The sequence below is a fragment of the Danio aesculapii genome, chromosome 9 (assembly GCF_903798145.1).
Source record: "Danio aesculapii chromosome 9, fDanAes4.1, whole genome shotgun sequence".
NCBI lineage: Eukaryota > Metazoa > Chordata > Actinopteri > Cypriniformes > Danionidae > Danio > Danio aesculapii.
The window spans coordinates 51,449,973-51,474,972 of NC_079443.1; the positions used below are offsets into that span (position 1 = coordinate 51,449,973).

At 37.1% G+C, this 25,000-nt stretch overlaps 1 protein-coding gene across 1 annotated transcript in view; it reads right to left on the bottom strand.

Moving 5' to 3' along the window:
* Positions 1 to 25,000, bottom strand: part of tanc1b (tetratricopeptide repeat, ankyrin repeat and coiled-coil containing 1b) — a 195,105-nt gene that overhangs the window by 117,237 nt on the left and 52,868 nt on the right. Inside the window, exons 5-7 of the mRNA XM_056466085.1 lie at positions 20,514 to 20,633; positions 17,668 to 17,955; positions 14,219 to 14,361 (exon numbers count right to left, since the gene is read on the bottom strand). Coding sequence (XP_056322060.1) covers positions 14,219 to 14,361; positions 17,668 to 17,955; positions 20,514 to 20,633 — 551 coding nt within the window. The remainder of the gene's footprint in view (positions 1 to 14,218; positions 14,362 to 17,667; positions 17,956 to 20,513; positions 20,634 to 25,000) is intronic.

Sequence of the window (25,000 nt, forward strand, 5' to 3'; positions counted from 1 at the left end):
ACAATATATCGTTTCAGCATTGAAATCGCAATGTTACCATTCGCACGTCACATGGCAGGATTTTGCAATGCTGAGTCTGTATTACAATCAGTGTTGGGCAAGCTACTTGAAAAATGAGCTCAGCTATTAGCTACTCTACTTAAAATGTAGCTCAACTACACTAAAAGCTACCCTCTGGGAAATGTAGCAAGCTAAGCTAAAGCTTAAAGTAGATTAGCTACATCTAAGCTATTTTTGCAATTTTCATTTTTAAATCGAAGCAACTTAAATCCAAGTCATCATACAGTATCTGAGTGGTCAATAAAACTGTCGGCATAATTGTTCAGTTTAATCATTTACTGCAAATTATATGCTGTACTAAACAGAAGCAAATTATAGTATATAGACCATTTTGAGGTATATAAACTATAACAACGGTCCTAACATATATCCTCTTTTACATTTTTAATTTCCACTCCTTCAGAGACTTCAAAAAGGTCCACATATTGATAAATAATGTTATGAGAGCGGTTTTAACATTAAAATATATTGAATTGCCTTTTGTTATGGTTATGAAATAGTTTGACAACAAGCAGGAAATGTTCATGGGCCAGTGTTATCAGCACATTGAAATGGTCTATAACAGCAATAACAAAAAATCCAATAAAACCAGGTGTTACACATTTAAAATACTATAGTAATTTATAGTAAAGGGAAATATTCAGGAATCATTAAAAAAAAAAAGCATTATATTGTATATATATTTATAACTGTTCATTAATAAGTTACACTACATAATGTAGTATCATTAGTAACTATCATGAACTAATAGTAATTACCATAGGATACTTTAGCCTTTACTACAGTAAACTATATATTTATCATAGGTGGGCATAGATTAATTTTTTTAATCTAGATTAAAATGGCTCATTTGAATTCTGCCGAAGGCATTCAGAATATATGTGCTACCCGACGCTACCGCCACGCTACTGAGAAATGTAGTTAAACTAGTAGCTTCACTGGTTGTAGCGACGCTACTGCCCAACACGGATTATAATTTATCATTTGCATGTGTTTTTGAGGCCTGTGTAATGTTATTAACTTAAATAATGATTAATTTTATTAAATACGGTTAGACAGAAAACGATAAAACGCAGTTTGTTTCAATGGTAAGTTGTTCTTTATTGCATTTATCTATGCCAGGTGTGTCCAAACTCGGTTCAGGAGGGCCAGTGTCCTGCATAGTTTAGCTCCAACTTCCTTCAACACACCTGCCTGGAAGTTTCTAGTATACCTAAAAACAGCTTGATTAGCTGGTCCAGGTGTGTTTAATTGGGGTTGGACCTAAAACATGCAGGACACCGGCCCTCCATGACCGAGTTTGGATATCCCTGATGTAAGCTTTTAATAAGTTTATTCGGTTTTATGCAGATACCCTCCCTTATACAACCATTCCAATCAATTTAAATTGATCAATTCTTCTCAAATAGAGCTATTCAAGTCATCTGGTGAAACTATATATATATTGCAGAATAACAAAATATCGTAACGCTAGATTTTTCCATTATCGTGCAGCCCTTATATTAAGTGTTGCAAGCAAGAAGATTATTACTATGCAGTGGTATAGGCATGATACCCCCCTCTTTTGGTGACTGAATAGAAATTGTAAAAGAAATAAGCAATATGGAAGAATTGACATTTATTTGGAGACTTAAAAGGACTCATTTCTGAAAACTGGAAGAAATGGATCAATTACTGCAATGTTAAAAACTGTTGAATGCACTGAATCTGGAACAATTGATGTTGAAAATTCAACTCTACACTACCTGACGAAAGTCTTGTCATCAATCCCAGTTGTAAGAGCTCTATTTCTTCATTTGGAAAAGTGGCAGAAGGTCGATTTTTCCGATGATTTCTGTTGAACTGCATCCCAATTATCACAAATACTGCAGAAGACCTACTGGAACCCACATGGATCCAAGATTCTCAAAGAAATCAGTCAAGTTTGGTGAAGGAAAAATCATGGTTTGGGGTTGCATTCAGTATGGCGGCGTGCGAGAGATCAACAGCCTGAGGTATCAAGACATTTGTGCTGCCCATTTCATTACAAACCACAGGAGAGGGCAAATTCTTCAGCAGGATAGCGCTTCTCATACTTCAGCCTCCACATCAAAGCTCCTGAAAGCAAAGACGGCCAAGGTGCTCCAGGATTGGCCAGCCCAGTCACCAGACATGAACTTTATTGAGCATGTCTGGGGTAAGATGAAAGAGAAGGCATTGAAGATGAAGCCAAAGAATCTTGATGAACTCTGGAAGTCCTGCAAGAACGCTTTCTTTGCCATTCCAGATGACTTTATTAATCAGTGATTTGAGTCATTGCAGAGATGTATGGATGCAGTCCTCCAAGCTCATGATGGAGTCAGACACAATATTCATTCTGTTTCCACTGCAGCATGACCACATATTCTATACTGGACATTATTTCTGTTCAGTGATGAGACTTTTGTCTAAGCAAAGTCAGACCTTACTGTCCTAATGAAATAATTAATAATCAAGGCATGATCATATTTTATTGTGGTAAAATAAGCGTGATAGAGGTCTTTGCCTTTCATATAAGCCACTTCTGATACCAAATGATCAACTAGAAGTCAAGTTAGTACAGTATTTGTTGTTCCTAAACCTTAGATAAGTGATAAGACTTTTCTCAGGTAGTGTGCAGTTAAACAAAATGACTTTTATTGACATTTTAGTCGTTTTAAATAATATAGTGCTTCAGAAATAATATATAGTGAAATAAGTCCAGGTACAGGCAGTTTAGTACAAGGTTAACACCAACCCAGACAATATATCACTTTAAACTATTAAAAAAGCTCATAAAAGTCACTGTTTCTAACTTCTCCAGATTAAATGTTGTTGGAAGAAAGATTAAACTCCCATAATGCAATTAAAGAGTATAAATAAATGGGGAAAAATAAAAAATAAAAACATAAATCACAAAATACGGAAAACTGAAGATGAACCATCATGCCTATTGCTTTTTTACTACTTATTAAAAGCCCTTGGCATTATGTCCTAGAGCCAAAATTTGAGTCTGAAGTAATTTTGCATGCACAATGGCTTGTGTGAGCGCAGCGCACTATTAAAAACTGCATGAAGAATGTAAACCATAATAAACAATAATGCTTCATAAAGCTGAGGAGGTCAGTGAACTAGAATGAGCCAGCGAATGCAGAGATCATCAGTTCAGCGATTGAGAAAAAGAAAGAGGGTCTTTGAGTTCGTGCCATCTCAAGTCTTCTGCATTTCAAAAGGCAGAAACAACAGCGCTGGCACCACTCCATCAGCTTCAAAAGCAGAATCAGACATATTGAAGAAACAGGAGACCAGATTCTGTCTCAGAGAACAAACACACACAGCACTAATGAGGAGTACAAGACTGCATTCACACCGTTCACCGCCTGCTGCAGCTTTGACACATTTATGACTCTTTGCAGTCAATGGGACAACATGACCTGCAACACAATCAACACATCAGGAGGATAAACACAGCTAGTCTGAAGTACTGACTCTCTGGGTTTATTTAGTTAGAGTTTGAACTAATTTGGCAGCGATGTACAGGAAGTTAAGCTGGGATATAAATAGATAATTTACCCCAAAACTAAAAATGTCCCGTTAATTTATTCACCCACAGGTCATCCAAGATGTAAGTGATGTTTGACCTCAGTAGAACATTAAAGAAGAATTTTGAGCTCAATCCCAGGCACTAGGTGATTAATTTAATGGCAGAGGATTAAAACTAAACCCATTTTAGACATAACTGACACTATCCTTTATAACATTTAGTTATTTCTATGTATTTTCCTCTATATTTTATTTATAATTTGTAATTTCATTGGGCGACATGATGGCTCAGTGGTTAGCACAATCACCTCACAGCAGGAAGGTCGCTAGTTTGAGCCTCGGTTGGCATTTCTGTGTGGAGTTTGCATGTTCTCCCCGTGTTGGCATGAGTTTTCTTCGGGTGCTCCTGGTTTCCCCAACAGTCCAAACACATGCGCTATAGGGGAATTGAATAAACTAAATTGGCCGTAGTGTATGTGTGTGAATGAGTGTGGGTGTTTCCCAGAACTGGGTTGCAGCTGGAAGGGCATCCGCTGCGTGAAACATATGCTGGATAAGTTGGTGATAAGTTGGATAAGTTCATTCCGCTGTGGTGACCCCTGATTAACAAAGAGATTAAGCCGAAGGTAAATGAATGAATGAATGTAATTTCATTTTGCTTATGGGGGAAGGGTTGAGAATAACAATTGTTTTATTTTTTCTGTAAAAAAATCCTGCTATTTCTGTAAAAGTTTAATAAACAGATTAAAAAAATAAATAAAAAATAAAAGAAACGTATACAGTAAAAACAAGTTCAAATCTCTCCTGATGACAGACTGAAGTCTTGTGAAGCGAAACGATCAGTCCGCATAAGACATTAAACATTAACACAGCTTTAATTCACAGCCTGCTCAAACAAATGTCAACATTGTAGTCCGGTCACTTTTGATGAAGAAAGCACAATTTCATTCATTGTAACACACCGGTCCCCCTACTGCATCCAACGCGGTCTGAGCTGGGATCTAACTGGTGATTCTTTGTATGGGAGTTGGTTGCTCTAACATGAAGGCTAAAAACCATGGCCTCTAGCATCTGTTGCTAGTAGAGCTGCATGATTGTAGCTAAAATGAGAATCACGATTATTATTATTTTTTTTGCTTAAAATGAAGATCACGATTTTCTCAGGATTCTGTAGATGTAAAATAAAGGTTAATATGAGTAGGCTATTATTATTGTTAATTCTCAAACGTATAGTAAAACAGCAATAATAATATTAGGCCTATGTGTAGCTCTACTGTTGGTTGAAATGTTCAATTTTGTATAGACTTGAAATGGTGGACTTGAACAGACTTTCAATTTGTCCTGGTTGTTAATTCACAGTAAAATAACGACATCAAAACATAACCATTCATAATTCTGAAGTTGAATTATTATGTTTGAGACGTGTGCTTGTCATTTGTCATTGACAACATTATTAGACCATTTGTTTTCACTGGTGAAATGAAACATTCGCCATTATCAGATTCCCTCTTGCATTATATAGGGTAGAGTAGTAATACTGACACTGTTAAACATTTATTTTCATGCGCAACACTTTGTAACTCTAAAATGCGATATGATCATGTAAATGATGTGTGGGCTGGTTCCACTTTCACTGCCGAGTGCGCTCATGGCTGCTGTCACTTTGGGAAAAAAACACACATGCAAATCATAGTTCCCGCGCGGCTCCCAAACGATCGCTGTGTGCAACAAACTGAACGTTACAACTTTATTATCTGTTATTCACAGTCTATGCAGGTTCTGTTCACTAAAGTAGACATCAATGGCGGACACGCGCGCATCCTCTCGGTAGTAAACAAATAGTGTGTCAGCTCACGTGTCATTTTGCGCCCGAAGCTACATCATTACATTAAGATAGACATGACATTTTGGGGGATTTATATCTTATAAAATACCTTATACTGTAGTATGTGAACGCCTTTTGGAGCTGTCCATGTTGCTGTGAAGACTTGTGCGTCCGCCTTTACGCTTTTCTCCTGACATTAAAAATATAATCGGCTGAATCGTAGAAAAGCCGAATTAAGATCGCGTGTAGGGTCGAATCGAGATCGCGATCTTTTTCCGATTAATCGTGCAGCTCTAGTCGCTAGAGCACCTTTTGAGGTCAGAGGAGTGAAGTTTACCTGTATAGCACTTTGCTAGCTGGCCTCTGTTACACTCCCCCACAAACCTCAATCCCATCCCGGACGAGCCCCCACATGTAACCCACCGGTCCTACAGCACCCAACCTGTCTGAGCTGGGATAGAACCAGTGATTCTTTATATGGGAGTCAGTAGCTCTAACAAGGAAGCTAAAAACCGTGGCCTCCAGCGTCTGTCAGCAGAGCACCTTTAGAGGTCAGAGGAGTGAGTTTATCTGAATAGCACTTCGCTAGCTGGCCTCCATTACACTGGGGGCTCGTCCGGAATGGGAGCGAGGTTTAGGGACCTGAGTGTAACAGAGGCCAGCTAGCGAAGTGCTATGCATGTAAACCTCATTCCTCTGACCTCAAAAGGTGCTCCAGTGACACACGCTAGAGGCCAAGGTAGTTACAACATTTAATTTTAAGCATTGTTACGTTTCACGTATGTTTTGTTTGTTCTGTTTTGCGTGCTCTTCTCTCTCTTCCGCTGTGTGTCATGTGCTGGTTCTAGGTGTGCAACCATTGGTTCAAGGAGCTGTCAATCACCATCGACACGCCAATCAGAACCGGGTCCGCTCGGTATAAAAGCCGTGCGCTTGCGCTGTTCTTCAGGAGAGCTTGGCTTACAGCCAGACTCCTCACTTGTGTCGCCAGCCTGTTCATCTGTGTTTTGCTTACGATTTTCTAATTATCAAGAGACTGCGTTATTAGATATGCTTGTGCAGCTCAGTTATTATCTAGTGAGAAATTGAACTATCTTTGTGAGAATTGGATTATATGAGATTGTGTTTTGCTAATGGCTAACAGTGTGTACTTTACGAGAACTCTAGTAATGTGAGCAGTTTAGGATATTTTACCTTTTAAAGTTGAAAGATTTGATGATAAAAACAAGTAATTTATATTTAATTTAATTGACTCAAAGACATTGACTATGTTATAAACATTTATTAAAATGTAAAAAATAAGCAGCACACAGTTAAAATCAGAATTATCCACCCTCTGTATATTTATTACCCCCAATTTCTGTTTAATTCCTGTTTCAACACATTTATAAACATAATAATTTTAATAACTCATTTCTAATAACTGATTTCTTTTAGCCATGATGACAGTAAATAATATTTGACTAGATATTTTTCAAGATACTAGTATTCAGCTTAAGTGACATTTAAAGGCTTAACTAGGTTCATTTGGCAAGTTAGAGTAATTAGGCAAGTCATTGTATAACAGCGGTTTGTTCTGTAGACTATCTAAAACAAATATTGCTTAAAGGGCACATATGTTAGCCCTTTTTTCATATTTAATATAAGTGTTTTGTGTCCCCAGAATGTGTCTGTAAAGTTTGAGCTCAAAACACCCATCAGATTATTTATTATAGCTGTCTGAAGTGTCTGTATTATAATCGGTAAAACATGGTTGCTGTTTTTTTGTACTGGGCCTTTAAGGCTAGTCCTCCCCGCCCACCGCTCCCACGTGCCTGTCAGCAACATGCCTCAGTCGCCGCCCTCGGCTGCCTCAGAAAGCAGATTAGGTAGAGAAACACTACAGTAAGAACTTTAATAATCAGTATTTGATGCATTTTTGTTGCAAAGTTGCAACCATGAGTCACACACAAAGTCGTTACAAAGTTCACGCACACACACAGCAAGGACACGCACACGCACACACACACATAACGCAGACACACAGCAATAGCACAGACACCCACACACAGAAAGAGCGCGGTTTAGCTTGCACTCTGTTTGCACGCATATGTGACAGGATACAGGTTAATCTCCACTGCTGTATGGATATCTGTTATGTTAATGTACAAAATAAACCTGATTTAACGTCCACAAACCGGGATTAAAGCGCCTTCCTTTATAATTGTTCTGACATGCGGCTGTGCTGATTAAGTGAATCGCTGTACTTCATTACACACATGCTCTGTTTTAAAACATGTTAAACTTGTGAAACTCACTCTTGATCACGTTTGATGATGATTGATGATCCTAGCGAACTGAACACACCTTTTATTCCCAGCTGCTTTGCGCACGTCCTGTCTTGTTTATATGATTATACACGTGACTACCGGGACAATTGTACTAAGCACACATGCAATCAATATTGGTGGGCTGGGGGACCGCTCTCCTACGTCAAGTTGCGGTCGATCTGAAAACAGCTCCAATTGGTCCACCGTTTTTTATGTTGTTAAATTTGAAAAAAAAAAGGACTGGGTGTGTTTATATCACCCCAATATGACAGTTTATACACTATACTTACACACATGTCTGTCCAAACAGATATTTCACCATAGGTGCCCTTTAAGGGGGCTAATAATATTGACCTTAAAATGGTTTAAAAAAAATATTTATCTATTCTAGCCAAAATAAAACAAGACTTTCTCCAGAAGAAAAAATATTATAGGAAATACTGTGAAAATTTCCTTGCTCTGTTAAACATCATTTGGGAAATATTTGAAAAAGAAAACAGCGAGTGTTTTTGATGTTGCTAAAAATCTGATTTTTAATTTATTCATTTATTTTATCTGCAAATCAGCATATTATAGTGATTTCAGACAGATTACGTGACACAAAACTCCACCACAGGAATAAACTGCATTAAAAATATATGAGAATTAAAAAAAAGTGATTTTACATTTTGATTTAATAATTGCCATCTTCGCCAAATCAGATCTCGTCACTGCATTTACAGCAATGCGATCTGATCTGTGCCAGAAATCTGCTTACCAATATAATTAAGATGCACAATTTAAAGACCCAAAGCACTAGCGTCTGATTCAGATTCTACTCCACCATAAATACACAGGAAATACATCATCATCATCATCATCACACTGAAGCACAACACTGTGACATCAGCACATACTGCATTCATTAGAGTCCATTACTGCACACTTCATACAGCAAGCATGAATCAGCGCTCAATCCACAGCAAAACAAGCTGCAAAAACACAAGTCTACAAATCTGGCTGAAAGCAAAACAGTACAGCTAACTGACAAACGAATGAGCTGCATTATCAGATTGTGGCCAATCCTTGCACTGTGCATGAGGGTGGATAAAAGCCTGAAGAAAACACATCTGAAATCTGAGGACACAGAAGGAGCTGCTGTTGATGCTGGGAAATCAAGTGTTCGGTACAAATTGTCCCAAGCATAAGAGCATTTTATTTTAAAGACCTGTAAGAAGGTCACCAGAAAACAGCTGTAAGTCGGTTTGCCATATTAGGTGATTCCTAAAGTCACAGTTCACCCCAAAAAAATAAAACAAAAACTATATATATATATATATATATATATATATATATATATATATATATATATATATATATATATATATATATATATATATAATTTCTTTCTTTGCACAATAAAAGTGCTATTTTTTTTTGTTCACAACGTTTAGCTAATAAGACGATCGACAATTGTTTTTCAGAAAAGAAAAAACAATTTTGCCCTGAGATCCACAAATTTGAATTTTTTGGGAAGTTTAAAACAAAAAGACAAAAAATAATCAAACAACAAACCTCTACTTAAGATAAATAATAATAATAATAATAAATATTATTATTATACATCTTATTAATATTATTATTATGATTATTATTATTATTATTATTAATATTATTATCATACATCCTATTAATATTATTGTTATACATTTTATAATAATAATAATAATAATAATAATAATAATAATAATAATAATAATAATAATAATAAACTGTATAATAACAATAACAATAATACTAATAAGATTAATAATAATCATTATAATAATAATAATAATAATAATAATAATAATAATAATAATAATAATAAATATTATTATTATTATTTAGCTTATTAATATTATTATTATGAATATTAGTATTATTAATAATATTATTATTATACATCTTATTAATATTATTGTTATGATTTTTATAATAATAATAATAATAATAATAATAATAATAATAACAATAAACTGTATAATAATAATAATAATAATAATAATAATAATAACAATGATAATAATAATAATAATAATGATAATAATAATAAGAAGAAGAATAATATTAAGATGTATAATAATAATAATTATAAGATGTATAAAAATAATAATAATAATATAATAATAATAATATACTGTATTATAATAATAATAAATGTTAAAAAGATGTATAATAATAATAATAAACTGTATAATAATAATAATAACAACAATAATATTAATAAGATGTATAATAATAATAATAATAATAATAATAAACTGTATAATAATAATAACAATAATATTAATAAGATGTATAATAATAATAATAATAATAATAATAATAATAATAATAATAATAATAATAATAATAATAATAATAATAATAATAATAATAATAATAATAATATGTATAATATGTATAATAATCATAATTATTATTATTAATATTATTATTATTATTATTACTGGTATAGTATAAAGATTTTAGATGTCACAGTTTGTCCTCAAAACACTTAATTTATAAAAAATTACTTATTTTTTATATTTATTTTTCTTTTATCATGTTATCAAAAGATGACATCAAAGGATGACAAAGTTTTTTTTTAGGTAAGAAACAGCTAAATTAAATGAGAAATAATTGGATGTTATAATATTAAAAAAGAAATAACATGCTTACCTTATATATATATATATATATATAAATGTTTAAAAGAAGCTAAGAGTTAAAAATTAGTTCACCTTAGAGGTTTCAAAATTATAAAGATTTTAAATGACAATAAATAAGTGGCCAAACTGTGACACTTTTAATATCATCAAACATCAAATGACTCTCTTAATATTATATTCATTAAAGATTTTACATCAATTATTTTGTCAAACTATTGTCTCATTAAATGACATTTTATTAAACGGCTTCTGTAAAACACAATAATTGCGAATAGAACAACTATGTTGAAGTCAAACTTAGGTCTTAAATTAACCCCAATTCCTTTGAGCTAAAGCAAATGTATAGAGTTTAATCTGCAACCAGATCAAGAGCACTAGCCAACTTACAAAACCCATAAATTCTTGCTAAAGTAATAAGTATGTGGCATGTCATCCAGGTCTTCTGTAAGCGGCTGTCAGCGGTGTATATGAGTCTGCACCTGTGATTGTCTGCTGAACAATTGTGCGTTTCATTTCAGTATGAGCACAGCTGAGAGATCCAGCACATTTCAACACCACTCTGCCTTTAATGACCCATACATACAGATACGGCTTATTTAGTCAGCACAGGCTCATTGAAAATACCTGTAAAAGTAGCTCAAACTGTAACTCATTCAGGGAAAAAAGCAGGAACTGGTGGATCTGCAACAAGTTTATTCATGAAATAAACACACAAAAAAGCATCCATCTTAAGTTCCCCAACAGGACTGCACACTTATTAAACAATGCACCACCAGCCTCTCTCCTCTACCACAGCTCTAGTCCCCGCCTACACTAGTAACTGCTACCAAGCCGACCAATAACGGCTCTTGTGCTGTGCATCACCGATACATGTTACATTTACACCATGACATGACAGCCTATATTTTTGCAAAGTGTAAGATGCTTTTCTCCGTGTGTGCATTGTTGCACGTTTCAGATTGCAAATCCACCAGAGGGCGCTATCTACATTTTTGCAAATCTGAAATATGCTACCTGGGGTGTTTTGTTGTGTGTTTCAAATGCATATCGAAATCAGCTAGCGAATTACAGAGTTAAACTCTTCCCTAAACCCAACCAATAGAGTTTCCAAAAGCAAACGTGAGAGAAAAGTGCACTGTGTCCATATAGATTTACCTTGATTTTACATTGCTTCTTATCTCTTTTGTGGAAGCATGCTTCAAAATGTATTCATTACAACTCACAGACAGCATTAAGTTCATTTCAATCATTTTCTTTCAGGCTTAATCCGTTCATTAATCCGGGGTCACCACAGCGGAATGAACTGCCAACTTATACAGCATATGTTTTACGCAGAGGATGCCCTTCCAGCTGCAACCCAGTTCTGGGAAACACCCACACTCTTTCACACACATACACTACGGCCAATTTAGTTTATTCGATTCACCTGTAGCGCATGTGTTTGGACTGTTGGGGAAACCGGAGCACTGGGAGGAAACCCACGCCAACACTGGGAGAACATGCAAACTCCACACAGAAATGCCAACTGACCCAGCCAAAGCTCGAACCAGTGACCTTCTTCAGTCTGTCTGGCACTAACAACCATGCCACGCTCAAAGTCACTTAAATGACCATTCAGATGCTCGCAGATCGTCTTGACCATGTCTACAAGCCTAAATGCATTGAGTTGCTGCCATCTGATTGGCTGATTAGAAATTTGTGTTAACGAGCAGTTGGACAGGTGTACCTAATAAAGTGGCCGGTAAGTGTACATATTTCTTTCCCCTCAAAAAAATCCAACAGAATGAAGACGCTAATTAAGCTTTTAAATGACGCTTTCAACTAGTATCTTGCAAGATAACTAAATTATTATGTAGTCACTGTAGCAAACTTTCATTCTATTATGGTTAAACTTTGCGACAACCCCACACATCTCAAACGTCCTGATCCGCTATAATCAACTATTAACTATAAACAACTCAACAGATCCAGTGATGTGACTATTGCAAATGCACACATTGTGATATCGATCAGATTAACATACAACATACTCTATACCAGTGTTTCCCAACCCTGTTCCTGAAGGCACACCAACAGTCCACACTTTCAACCTCTCCCTAATCAAACAGACCTGAATCATCTTATCATAACATCAGAAGAGACTCCAAAACCTGAAATGAATGGGTCAGATAATGGAGACATCCAAAATATGTACTGTTGAGGCCCGTTTCCACTGAGTGGTACGGTACGGTTCGGTTTGGTTTGGTACGCTTTTATAGCAGTTTCCACTGTCAAAAAGCGTACCGAACCGAACCGTACCGTACCATACCACTTTTTCGGCACCCTTCCGAAAGGGTACCAAACACGAGAAATGGTACCAAAAGGCGGAGCCACACGCGCAGCTGAACGCTATTGGTTTACAGAGATACGTCATTCGCTTGCGCAACAAGCCAGAATGAAAACAAAAAACCCGCCACGTTTAAAATACACAGCAAGAGATTATAGCGGAATTATAAATGCATATAATAACGAGCCATGGTCGATCTGGGCTCAAACAAACCTTGTCGTCATGATGAACAGCCACAAAGCCAAGAAGAAGAGCAGATTTACCCTGTGCCCTGTAGTTTTTTACGAGCCAGTCTGAGGCGCGAGCGGTTTCGCTTTCTTGCTAGCGCTCGTGTGCGTATAACATTATATCTGAAATAACAAACGTCTTGAGCTGATGATCATAACCTGCGCTTGATTATTGACGTGCTTTTGAAACCCGATCCTGTCAGACACTGACAAACGCGAGAGTGAAGCGTGAAGAAACAAAGGAGAAGCCGGGAAAAAAGAGCACATTATTTATCAGCAAACATGAACAAAATGCCATGATTAACTAACTTATTATCTTCACCTTTTGGACTAATATGAACTCAGAATGAAGGAATTACTCTCTAACAGAGGCTACATGTGCTGCTGAGGATTACAGACACAGATGAGAGGTTTTCACTGACTGTAGGCTATATTTTGTATTGTTTTGAACCTAAATACGGACGAAATATCTGCTATATGTAGTTCTTCTGTAGTTGGTAACATATCGGAGACTGTAAGGGGCTGTATGTGTTTATATGTGTTCATTTATTTAGTTATTTTATATAATTACAGACGTTACAGTAGGCTATTTCAGCACTGTCATTGATCTGCAGTTATAATCAACTCATGTTCATAGAAAAGTTACTAATAAACATTTCTACACAAGTATTGATGTGTGTAAAGCATCTGTTTTATAAGAAGTGCTTCTCATATGATATGTGAGTGACCTGTACAGCTTTATTGTAGACATTTCCTCCAGCGAGAATGATGTCAACTGAAACTTTCTGTCATACACCACGCCCACCAAAAGGGTACCCTTGTTAGTGAAAACGCAAGCTTGATAAAGGTGACCCGTACCGAACCGTACCGTACCGTACCAGTCAGTGGAAACGAGCCATTGGTGTGCCTCCAGAAACAGGGTTGGGAAACACTGCTCTATACTACTGAATTATTGAAGTGCATCACTGATAATAATCATACAGTAAATGCTTCTTGAGCATCAAACATCATATTAAAATAGATATTTTAAATGATCATGTGACTTAAAGCTACAGTAATGATGCTGGAAATTCAGTTTTGAAGCTCAGGAATAAATTCCAATCATTATTATTATTAGACCTGAATCCAGCGATGTGACTATTACAAACGCACACATTGCAGCGTCAATGCTGAACCAATATATCATTGTGTAGCCCTAAATCATGTCATGTCATTCAGACATAAAACTCAGAGTTGAGTTCGTTTTCTGGGATTCGTACCTTGGCAGCGAGGCGTCTGACGGCCTGGTCTCGGTGGCGCTGGAGCTCAGGTGTGTTCGGGCAGCTGCTGGAGCTCAGGGTGCTGCTGGAGCTAAGTGGAGGAGTCGACTGACTGAGAGGAACATCTGAACTCACTTCTGCACCTGAACAACAGACACATCAACACACACATCAGTGCAAACACACAAACAATTCATTCACACACCGACGTACAGTTAGTCAGTAGCTATCGTCTTTCACATGCACAGTTGAGCAACCTTTTGTTCCACTGGCTCACATACAATTGTAGAAAATCTAGTGCTGGGCAAAAACTAATCACGATTAATTGCATCCAAAATAAAGGTTTGTTTTGACATACTATATGTGTGTGTGTGTGTTTTATATATTTGTTAGGTGTATGTTTTACAAACATAAAACATTTTTGTCACACAGATATATATAATTTGTATCATATTACCTATATATTGTATTGTTGCGTTGGCAGGTGTGTTTGTTTGTGTGTGTGTTTGTCTTTCTTTCTCTCCCTCTTTCCATCTGCAGGCCCCGCCCTAACTACGCAGGCGACGTGCCCTGGGATTGGAGGAAGTAACCCAGGGCGTCCTTTAAAAGAGATCAACGGGCGTCGGGCGAGAGAGCGAATTTTGTTGGCGTGTTGTTAAAATTGTAAAGAAGTTATTCCTGTTGTTGAGTTGTTTTCGTTGATTGTATTTCTCGTGCTGTTGTACTAGTGTTGACTCTGTGTTGTATACCCATCCGTGTTTCCCCTCCCTATTATTTTTGTTTTGGTTTGTGTGTTTGTTGATTGTTAATATTGTAAATATATACACGGTAAGAGGCAGTAGGGGTTGGACGCCACTTTTCTTTTTTGTAAATATTTTCACCTGTGTTTTTGTTAGTCAGGGAGATAAGCATAGATTTTGTATTTTTATTTCTGTTATTTTATTAGTAGGGGTGTCACGATTCTCCAAATCCTCGATTCGATTACATTTTCGATTCTAAAGTCACGATTCGATTCTCGATTTTTAACAAAAAAAATTTTTAAAGCACAAGCTATGCCATTTTAAGACGTATACGCAATATAATAACATCTGACCTTTGTTCACTGAATGTACACTAAATGTGCACTGCTAAGACCTTTAATAACGTTCTGCTTCACATTATTGTACATGGTGGGCATCACCGTAGCTGTGAGATGCGTTCTACATGGCATTTCGTAGCGCGGTTCTAGCACGTAATTAAATGCTGAAAACCGGAGTTTTCTATCACTGAATAAGGTCGCATGTCCGCGGCTATAAATACTCCTATTGCGCTTGTAATTGCCTTTGCACTTGTTGAGTTGCTTGGAAGTTTTATTCCAAATGAAGACGGGAGAGTAGTTTGTGTTACACTTGTCGGTTTAACAGATACATCTATGTTTTTGTGGTGCCTGCGGAGATGCCCGGCCATGTTAGTCGTGCTGCCGGTGGAATAATGTGGTATATGCACATTGCAGAGCTTGCAAACTGTGTTTTTTCTGTCGACAACACGAACGTTGTCAACATAACTCACTGGAAATCCAAAATACTTCCACACCGGCGACTTCAGTGAAAGAGGAGGGGGTTCAATTTCTTTCGATGGGTCTCCTGCGTCTGCAGTTGCCATGCTGTCTCGTGGCTGTTGTAGCTGTTAGGTTGACGCGCATGCGTGAGTTTTTTTCCGCTTGGCAAGTCAAGCTCCTGCTGACGTGACATAGGGGCGGGGCAGCATCAACGATTCCATTTTTTGATTCGATAATCGAGATTAAGCATGAATTTCGATCGATTTCGATTACAAATCGAAATCGTGACACCCTTATTTATTAGGTGTAGTAAGTTTCATTTGGGTGTTTAGTTAGTGTGTATTTTTGTTTATTATTTTTCTGTGGGTTCACCCCGAGGTATTTGGCTTCACGTTTTTTTTCTTGGTGATAAAAAAAGAAAAGACAAAAAAAAGACAAATAAAGAAACCCTACATTAGGGGTTATTAAAAGTGAATTTTATTTGTCGGGTGTTCTTTTATGTTGCGGCCTTGACCCTAGACCAGGGTGGTAACATAAAGTGGGGGCTCGTCATTTGTTTTTGTACAGCAAAAACGTTTATTTTGAATCCTTCTTGTGGACGCGCAGTGGGTAAGTCATTTCAATTTATTCCTTGTTTGGCTGCTTTCTTTTTGGTGTGGAAAGGAGTAGCGAATAGTGTTGACATGGATTTTGATTTGACTGCCTTCGAACTTTCTCCGAGCACGGAACAGTTTGATCGCTGCCGTAAGGATGACTTCTTTAAAATTGCAGAGTTCTTTAAAATTGTGATGCCGCATAAGGCTTCAAAAAAAGAATTAAAAGATGTGCTTTATAAAGAATTGGTTTACTACGTATATTGCCTGATCCGTCGGAGGCAGGTGGCGTCGAGATGGGAACATCTTCGCCGTCGAAGGCCGACGAGGGGCTCTCGACTCCGCCACCTTTATCTCCGCTTTTCAAGTCACCAATATTTGCACCACCAGGTAGTTTACCAAATTCGGACCCGTTATTTGTGTTTATTTGTGTTATTTGTATCTAAATATGAATAAACATTTTTCTCAAATATATGTATGCATGTATGTATTTATATCTATCAGAATAAAGTAAAGCATACACTTAGTGCACCACTTAGGGGGCTTCCGCACAGGTTCTGCATCTTGTTGATATACACTGTGATCATCAGCTACGCTAATTATTTTCTTTATTCTCCATTTCCACCTGGGGATACTCTTCCCGAGGCCCTCAGACTATGCAGAGTCACTGATTCGATCCAAGACCAACGACGAGATGATCCCAAGGTTTCCATATCCTGGACCAGGCCGAATCCTGAGCGGCTACTGTGATGGTCATGGAAGAGTGGAGAACATGAGACTGATTCCTGTGACGCTCCAGAGACAGACGAGTCTTCGCTGAGGCCAGCTTCCAGCCTCCGCCACTGAGACTGCAGCTCTGCACAAGACGTTTAGCCAGCGGAGAAATTAAAATGGTCGTGCCTAACTGAGCCTGGTTTCTCTCAAGGTTTTTTTTCTTCACTTCCGCCATTAGTGAAGTTTTTTTTTTCCCTCTACGCTGTCGCCACTAGCTTGCATGGTTCAGGATCTGTAGAGCTGCGCATCGTTGGATTTGCTCTTCAGTATTTGGACTCTCAGTAGTGATTATTAAACCACACTGAACTGAGCTAAACTGAACTGAACTTAAACACTACAAACTGAACTACACTGTTACTATTTACTGTGACCTTTTATGTGAAGCTGCTTTGACACAGTCTACATTGTATAAGCGCTATACAAATAAAGGTGAATTGAATTGAATTGAATTGAATTGAATAAATATACACAGCGCACACGCTTATATTATGTCAAAACACACTTATTTTGTTTTTAATATGTACAATACAATCTAATATAATCACTTTTGGGCGATGCGGTGGGGCTGTTGGATGCGATCTGCCGCATGCGTCCTCCATGGCAGCTGAGGGCCACCAGGCGGGAGATGATAGCGGTTTTTCCGAAGCCCACGTTGCCGACTAGGATGGATCCGGAGCCGCTGCTCTCGCCTGATTGGCTGGGGCTCAGGTCATCCTCCAGCTGCTGGAACAGCCAATCACGGCCCACAAACACGGAGTCTGTGGTGATGCTGGGAACCTCAAACAGCAGCGGCTTGAGCATGATGTCGGTGGGCTTGTACGGAGCAAAGCAAGCTGTAAAACAAGCATAGCACAGGATTACTCGGGTGAAAACAAGATGAGTAGAAGAGGGCTACATGATGAGTCGCATTCAAAACCAAACAAAACACTAGGGCTGTCAAACGATTAAAAAAATTAACAAATTAATCACAATTTTTTTGTAATTAATCATGATTAGTCACGAAACGCCATGTTTATTACAGAAATAAAAACACAGGCATGTAAATGCTATTTAAATTTTAAAACAATCAATGCAAATAACAAACAAAAATGATTTCCATGTTGGATTCTAAGTGGACTACACACACACACACACAGACAACGTGCAGATTGACAGACAGTTTGGGCTACTTATTAGAATCTTGGGAATTGTCGGCCCGTTAATATTTAATTGGATGAAGATATTTTAGTCTTATGCCTTACTCAGAATATAAAAACACATATAAATACATTTAGATCATTTACTTTAATCATAACTACTGGAATATGAAGAGATTTTCAACCAGCACAACAGACATGTTTCTGAAGATGATCACCTACTTAAACATAATTTGGGAGATATCTGAAAAAGGTTTTTTCTGTGCCGCTTTCAATCCCATAATGCACTGCATGACCGTTTACGCTCAACTTCCAAATGAATGAACTGAAAATGCTCGCTGTGCTATGCTTGCAACATGCCAGTGATAACGCACCATTAGAGATTCGTTTCAAGCGTGATAAGACTATAAAGTGGCCATAAACAACTATTTTCTCTATTCAAATGAGTAGCGGTTTGGACCTGTAAATAGTCTTCCATATGTAACAACTTAAGCGGAAAATACACCTGTAAAACTGGAATAAACACTGAGAATGAAGCAAACCTCTGAGTCTCTCATTATTTATCTGAGCATTCAACAAGGTCAGAATAACAGCTAACCACACACACACACAACACATAACCCTGAGGCATTTATATAAGAGAAACAGATAAACAGATGGAGCGAGAGGGGAAACACATGTATTTAAGCATGTTCTCCTGCATTATTAATAGACATAACCGTTTCAGACACCTCCTTTCACCACAGGAGTTTCCTTATTCTGTCATAAGTGGGTAAATGGATCTATTTTGAAAGAGTCTCTGTGAAGTCGGTGTAAATGTTTTTAGAGATGATGTGAACCAGCACACAACAGACTGTTATATATATATATATATATATATATATACACATATACACACACACACACACACACACACACACACACACATATATATATATATATATACATACACATATTTATATATACACATATACACACACATATATATATATATATATATATATGTTGTATATTGTCAGTATTTTGGGGTAATTTTTATAAAACAAAAAATACACAAAAATGTCAAATTAATGTTCAATATAAAAATAAACTGTGAAACATTTTATTAAAGAAAGTTAAGCATTTTTTTCAAATGCAATTGTTATTTAATTGTTTATTTTTTACAAACTGAGAATGATCTCAATTGTTATAGGAAGCTAGGGTTGTCACAATACTGGAATTCAATACCAATCGATACTGGAATTTTAAAAATGTCCATTTCCCGCGAACATTCGAGCGCTGTTGAGCTCGTTCTTAAACAGCGCTGATTTGCCATTGTGTTCAACAGAAATGACTGTGATTGACCGTGAAGGTCATCAGTTCACCGAACTCACCGCTGTTTACTAAGTGTAACCACAGATACAGGGACACTGGAGCATTTTAAAGCAGCGATTCATCAGCGGATCACTCATATGTCAGCTCATAGACAAACCAGCTGATCAACGTGACTTTGAAATGCTCCAGTGTCCCTGTATCTGATTGTGGCCAAGCAGCGCTGTTTAAGAACGCGCTCAACAGCGCTCAAATGTTAGCGTGAAAAGGACATTTAAAAAAATTTCACTACCGATTGGTACTGAAATTCCAGTATCGTGACAACCCTAATGCAAATTTAGTTTTTCTTCAGGTGTTGTGAGGTTATGTATTTTGGCTCCTTGCTTGTTTGCATGTATTTTGTGTTTTTAAGTACACCACTTTGGTATCAATTGTGGTTGGTTGAAAGTGCTCTAAAAGTAAAATTGAGTTGAGAGTTGAGTTTGCATTGTGTTTTCCCACATAAATAAATAGCAACAAACCATGGCCTATAAATATATATTTTGCATGAAGAAAAGTAAGCTCAAACTGACAAATTAACAGGCAAGAAGGTCGCTGGTTCGAGTTCCGGCTGGATCAGTTGGCATTTCTGTATGGAGTTTGCATGTTCTCCCCGTGTTGGCGTGGGTTTCCTCCGGTTGCTCCGGTTTCCCCCACAATCCAAACACATGCGCTTTAGGTGAATTGAATAAACTAAATTGTCCGTAGCGTATGTGTGTGAATGGGAGAGTGTATGGGTGTTTCCCAGTGCTGGGTTGCGGCTCGAAGACATTAAAGCAATAAGAATTTGGGAGGAAAATTTGCTGTGTGAATGATGCCAGATAAAACGTCTTTATTGTCCCAGAATCAGATGAGATTTTTGTGGTGGTCTGGCTATAGTGGTGTTTGTGATGGTTGTGCTGTACCTTTGTCGTGTGGAGCTCTGCCGCCGGTGTTGTGCCAGGGCAGGCGGATGGAGGTGCGCAGGGGGGCGTTGCGCTGTTCATCAAGAAAACTCAGGTCCTCCAGCTTAGTGGAGCTCGTCGCTGCAGAGAGACAGAGAGAAAAAAAGATTATCATTATGGGTAAAATCAATCCATGACAAAGATCAAGATCAAACCTTCATCAGGGTTATTTCACTGATGTTGATTTGTGATTTTTTAAAAATATATATACATATTGAATTGATTTGTTATATCTCAGTTTTGTTGCTTGTTTTTAAAAATTGTAGGTGCTTTTATTATTTTTATTTATTTTAGTTTTAATGTTAATGTTTTTCTGTCATTTTGCACATTTTAGAGCAGGGGTGGGCAAACTTGGTTCTGGAGGGCCGGTGTCCTGCACAGTTTAGCTCCAACTCTAATCAAACACACCTGTTTATATATTTCTAGTGATCTTGAAGACACTGATTAGCATGTTCAGGTGTGTTTGATTAGTGTTGGAGCTAAACTGTGCAGGACACTGGCCCACCAGGACTGAGTTTGCCCACCTCTGTTTTAGAGCATGTTTCATTTAGTTGGCAATTAATAATTTCTATGCTTTGTTTTGTTTCATTTCAAAAGATACAGTTTTTTCTTTTTAATTCATTATTGTCTTTCTACTTTATGGCATTTTAATTTATTATAAAATTAAGGTTTAATGTTTATATATATATACATACATATATATATATATACATACATATATATATATATATATATATATATATATATATATATATATATATATATATATATATATATATGTATATATATATATATATATATATATACATACATAATATATATATATATATATATATATATATATATATATATATATATATATATATATATATATATATATATATATATATATATATATATATTAATAATAATAATAATAAAGAAAATATTAACGGCCAAACTGCTTTTACCAGCAATTGTGCAGTACATGAAAAACAAATTCTCTTTTTAAAAATTTGTTATTACCATTATTATTAATATTATTTACTTCTTTATTTTATTTTTTACTTTATTTTATTTTTAATTATTAAAAATGATATGTTAATGTCTTGTTAATAAATATTAAAAATACATAAACAAGCAAACTACTTTTAGTAGAAATGCATACAGAAAAAATATTGGAAACAAACAATATATACACCAGAGAATTTGCAATATTGCTTTAATAATGTTTTAATTTTCTTTTGTTTCAATAAAGCAAGCATTCAGCTGCGTTACGCTGCTTATTAATAGCTTACTTTTTACGTTCTGTAAATGTTATGTGCTTTTACCATTTCTATTACAAACATTTTCATTTTAGTATTCATTTAGTATTCATTTTAGTACACTTTTTGTTTGAATGATGGTTCTGAGGTTCTGTTGAAACACACACAAAACAACCAGAACAACAACACAACTGCTTCAGTCAGACAATAAAATATAAACAAATACATGCATACATTTTGATTTATTTATTTATTTATTTATTTATTTATTTATGTTTGTTTGTTCTGTCATGTTTGTTTTAGTTGTCTTTTATTTCTTTAGTTTAATTTCCAAAATGAATTCTCATTGCTCTTAACAAGTTTGCAGGTTTTTAATGATTTATAAAGGGATTATAATGCCTTGTTTCGTTATTTCATCTTCATTCATAAGTAGCAGGGTATTTACAGCTACTGTGTATTTCTGTTCATTCGCATCCCGTTCCTTTGTGCCCCCTGGTGGCTGTCGTAACCTGCTGTTACACCTAAAAACATTTTACAAATCCCTTCGTCCTGTGGCGGAGTCACACGTGGTCAATTGAACAATCACTCACTGTACACACAAACACAACAATAGCATCATCAATGTTCAGAGCAGTTAAATCACTAATCCCGCTGTTTAATTCGGTAAAGTGTGACGTCAGCATCATTAGCACCACACAAGAGAAATGCAAAAATGGTGACTGTACACAGGTTTCCTCTGACTGGGAGGGAATAACTATATGAAGTGATGAATATGACACACATGACCATCTCAGCTCCCTCAGATTGAAAGCTGGGTCAAAGGTCACTGACCGCAGTGCACACACTGACCTGTCTGAAACCACGCATGGAGAAAGATGAGATCATCCCAATGCAAATCACAAGCAGCGACCATAGTAACCACAGTGTGGAAGAAAGGGTGAACTGAACTACAGTAGGTCATCGTACACACTGGGCTTTCGTGTTTTATGGGGACCTCCCATACATGTAATGCTGTTGTTGTTTTTACTGTACAGACGGTTTATACTGTCCTCTTGCCCCTTACTCAACTCTCACAGGGAACATTCTGCGCTTTTACATTTTCACAATACATCATTCTGTGTGATTTATGAGCTGCTTTCCTCATGGGGACCATAAAAAATGTCCACAAAAAGGTCAAAAGTGACTGATATTGCTATACTTGAAGCGATATTGGTCCTCATGATGCAGTGAATAACAGGATCTCACACAATCATACACACACATGCTTGCACGTTGCGTGTCATGTTTTATGAGGACCAAACAAATGTCACCAAAAGGTCAACAATTACTGGTGTTGCAGTACTTGGGATATTTGGTCCTTATATCAATGTAGTGAATGTCAAGAACACACACACACATACAATCACACACATATTGTATATGTGGTTTACGAGGACTCTCCATAGGCGTAATGTATTTTATATGGTAAAAACTACTTCATTTATAGCCATATTCCACCCGTACCCCCAAACCCAACACTCAAAGGAAACCTGTGGTGACTTCTGAATGTCAAAAACTTAGTTAAGTATATTTTTTATATGCATTCTGCATGACAAGGACACAAGGCATGTCCTTATAAACCCCCTCAATGTTGTAAATTATACTGTAGGTCATACCCATGTCATTACGCAATTTTGTGTCCTTGTAAACCACTTTAAAAAAGTACAGACACATGTACGGTTTCCATGTTTTATGGGGACTTCTCATAGATGTAATGGTTCTGTACTTTTACATTTCACATACTGTTGTTTATGAGCCATTTTCCTCATGAGGACCACAAAAAATGTACCCAAAAGTTTTGAGGAGATATTTGGTCCTCATAATGTAATGAGTTACATCACACACACACTAGCCGCATTTCTACTATCGGGCCAGTGCGAGCCAGGGCTTTAATCGGGCCAGGCCGGGCCAATAGCCCGGGAGGTTGAGAAATGAGGCCGAAATCATGTCGCGTTTCCACTGTCGGGCTAGTTGCTCGCAGCACGTCACGCAAACACCGCCCCCAGAACGTCCCCCGAATCAAACGTCACACAACCCGTCACACAACCCGCCCACTTCAGCGGGAACAAAAAACTCAAATTATAACCACAAACACAACCTGGCATCACTACGAGAGCTGGAAGATGGAGAACACCGAAGCGATTGCTTTTTTACTGTTTGTGGTCTGTTGGTGTAAGGCCAGACAGCGATCCCTGGATAAGGACATTCGAGTTCGGCGTCCTCATTTCTGCAAACGCCGTCTATTTGCCTCTGAACATTTTCCTCGGCCCAAATGTTCAGAAGAACCCTGGTGTCCTCAACTGACCAGTACTGTCTGCTATCCATCTTTTCTTCTTCTTAGTGAGTTGATCAAGCGCGATAGCAAAACAAATGTAAGGGAAGAAAGCATCTTGTCTCCTCTTTACCTGACAGGAAAACTCCGCCTTTGTACGTAACCCCGCCCGAAGCCCCAGTTGGCCCTTCTTGGCCCAAGGTATTCGGCGGGCCGAAAAAGGCCGGACGCTGGCCCCAAGGAAGCCCCGCTTTGGCCCGATTACGCCCGGGAAGTGATAGTGGAAACACGACTGGCCTTGGCTCGCCCTGGCTCGCTCGCTTTAGGCGCGATAGTGGAAACGCGGCTACTGAGTTTTTGTTTTTTATGGGGACCTTCCATAAACTTATATTTTTTTTACTGTACAGACTGTATATTGTGTGCTCTTCCCCCAATTCTACCCCTAAATACAACACTTTCACATTTTCAAAATATGTCAGGATGACTTATGAGCTCTTTTCCTCACGGGAATATTACAAATGTCTCCACAAAGTCAAAACTTATTGGAGGGAACATCTGGTCATTTGGTCCCCATAATGTAGGGCTGCGCAATACTTGTTTCAGCATCGATATCACAATGTGTGCATCCATAAGTCACATCAAAGGGTTTGCAATGCTGAGTTGGGATTATAGTTATATAGTTATAATCAATGCAGAGTTTAATCACAATGGAGTGAATGTTTATCATCTGTATGTGTTTTTAAAGGGATACAGCATGCGTCCTTGTATCTGAAAATGTGCGACGCATCGCTCAGTATTGGTTCCACCATGTTGCGGTTGTCATGCCAAATTGCTACCCCATAAACAAAAGTGTGCAACACTAGTCCCGCCTCCAAGTTCTTCTGATTGGTCCA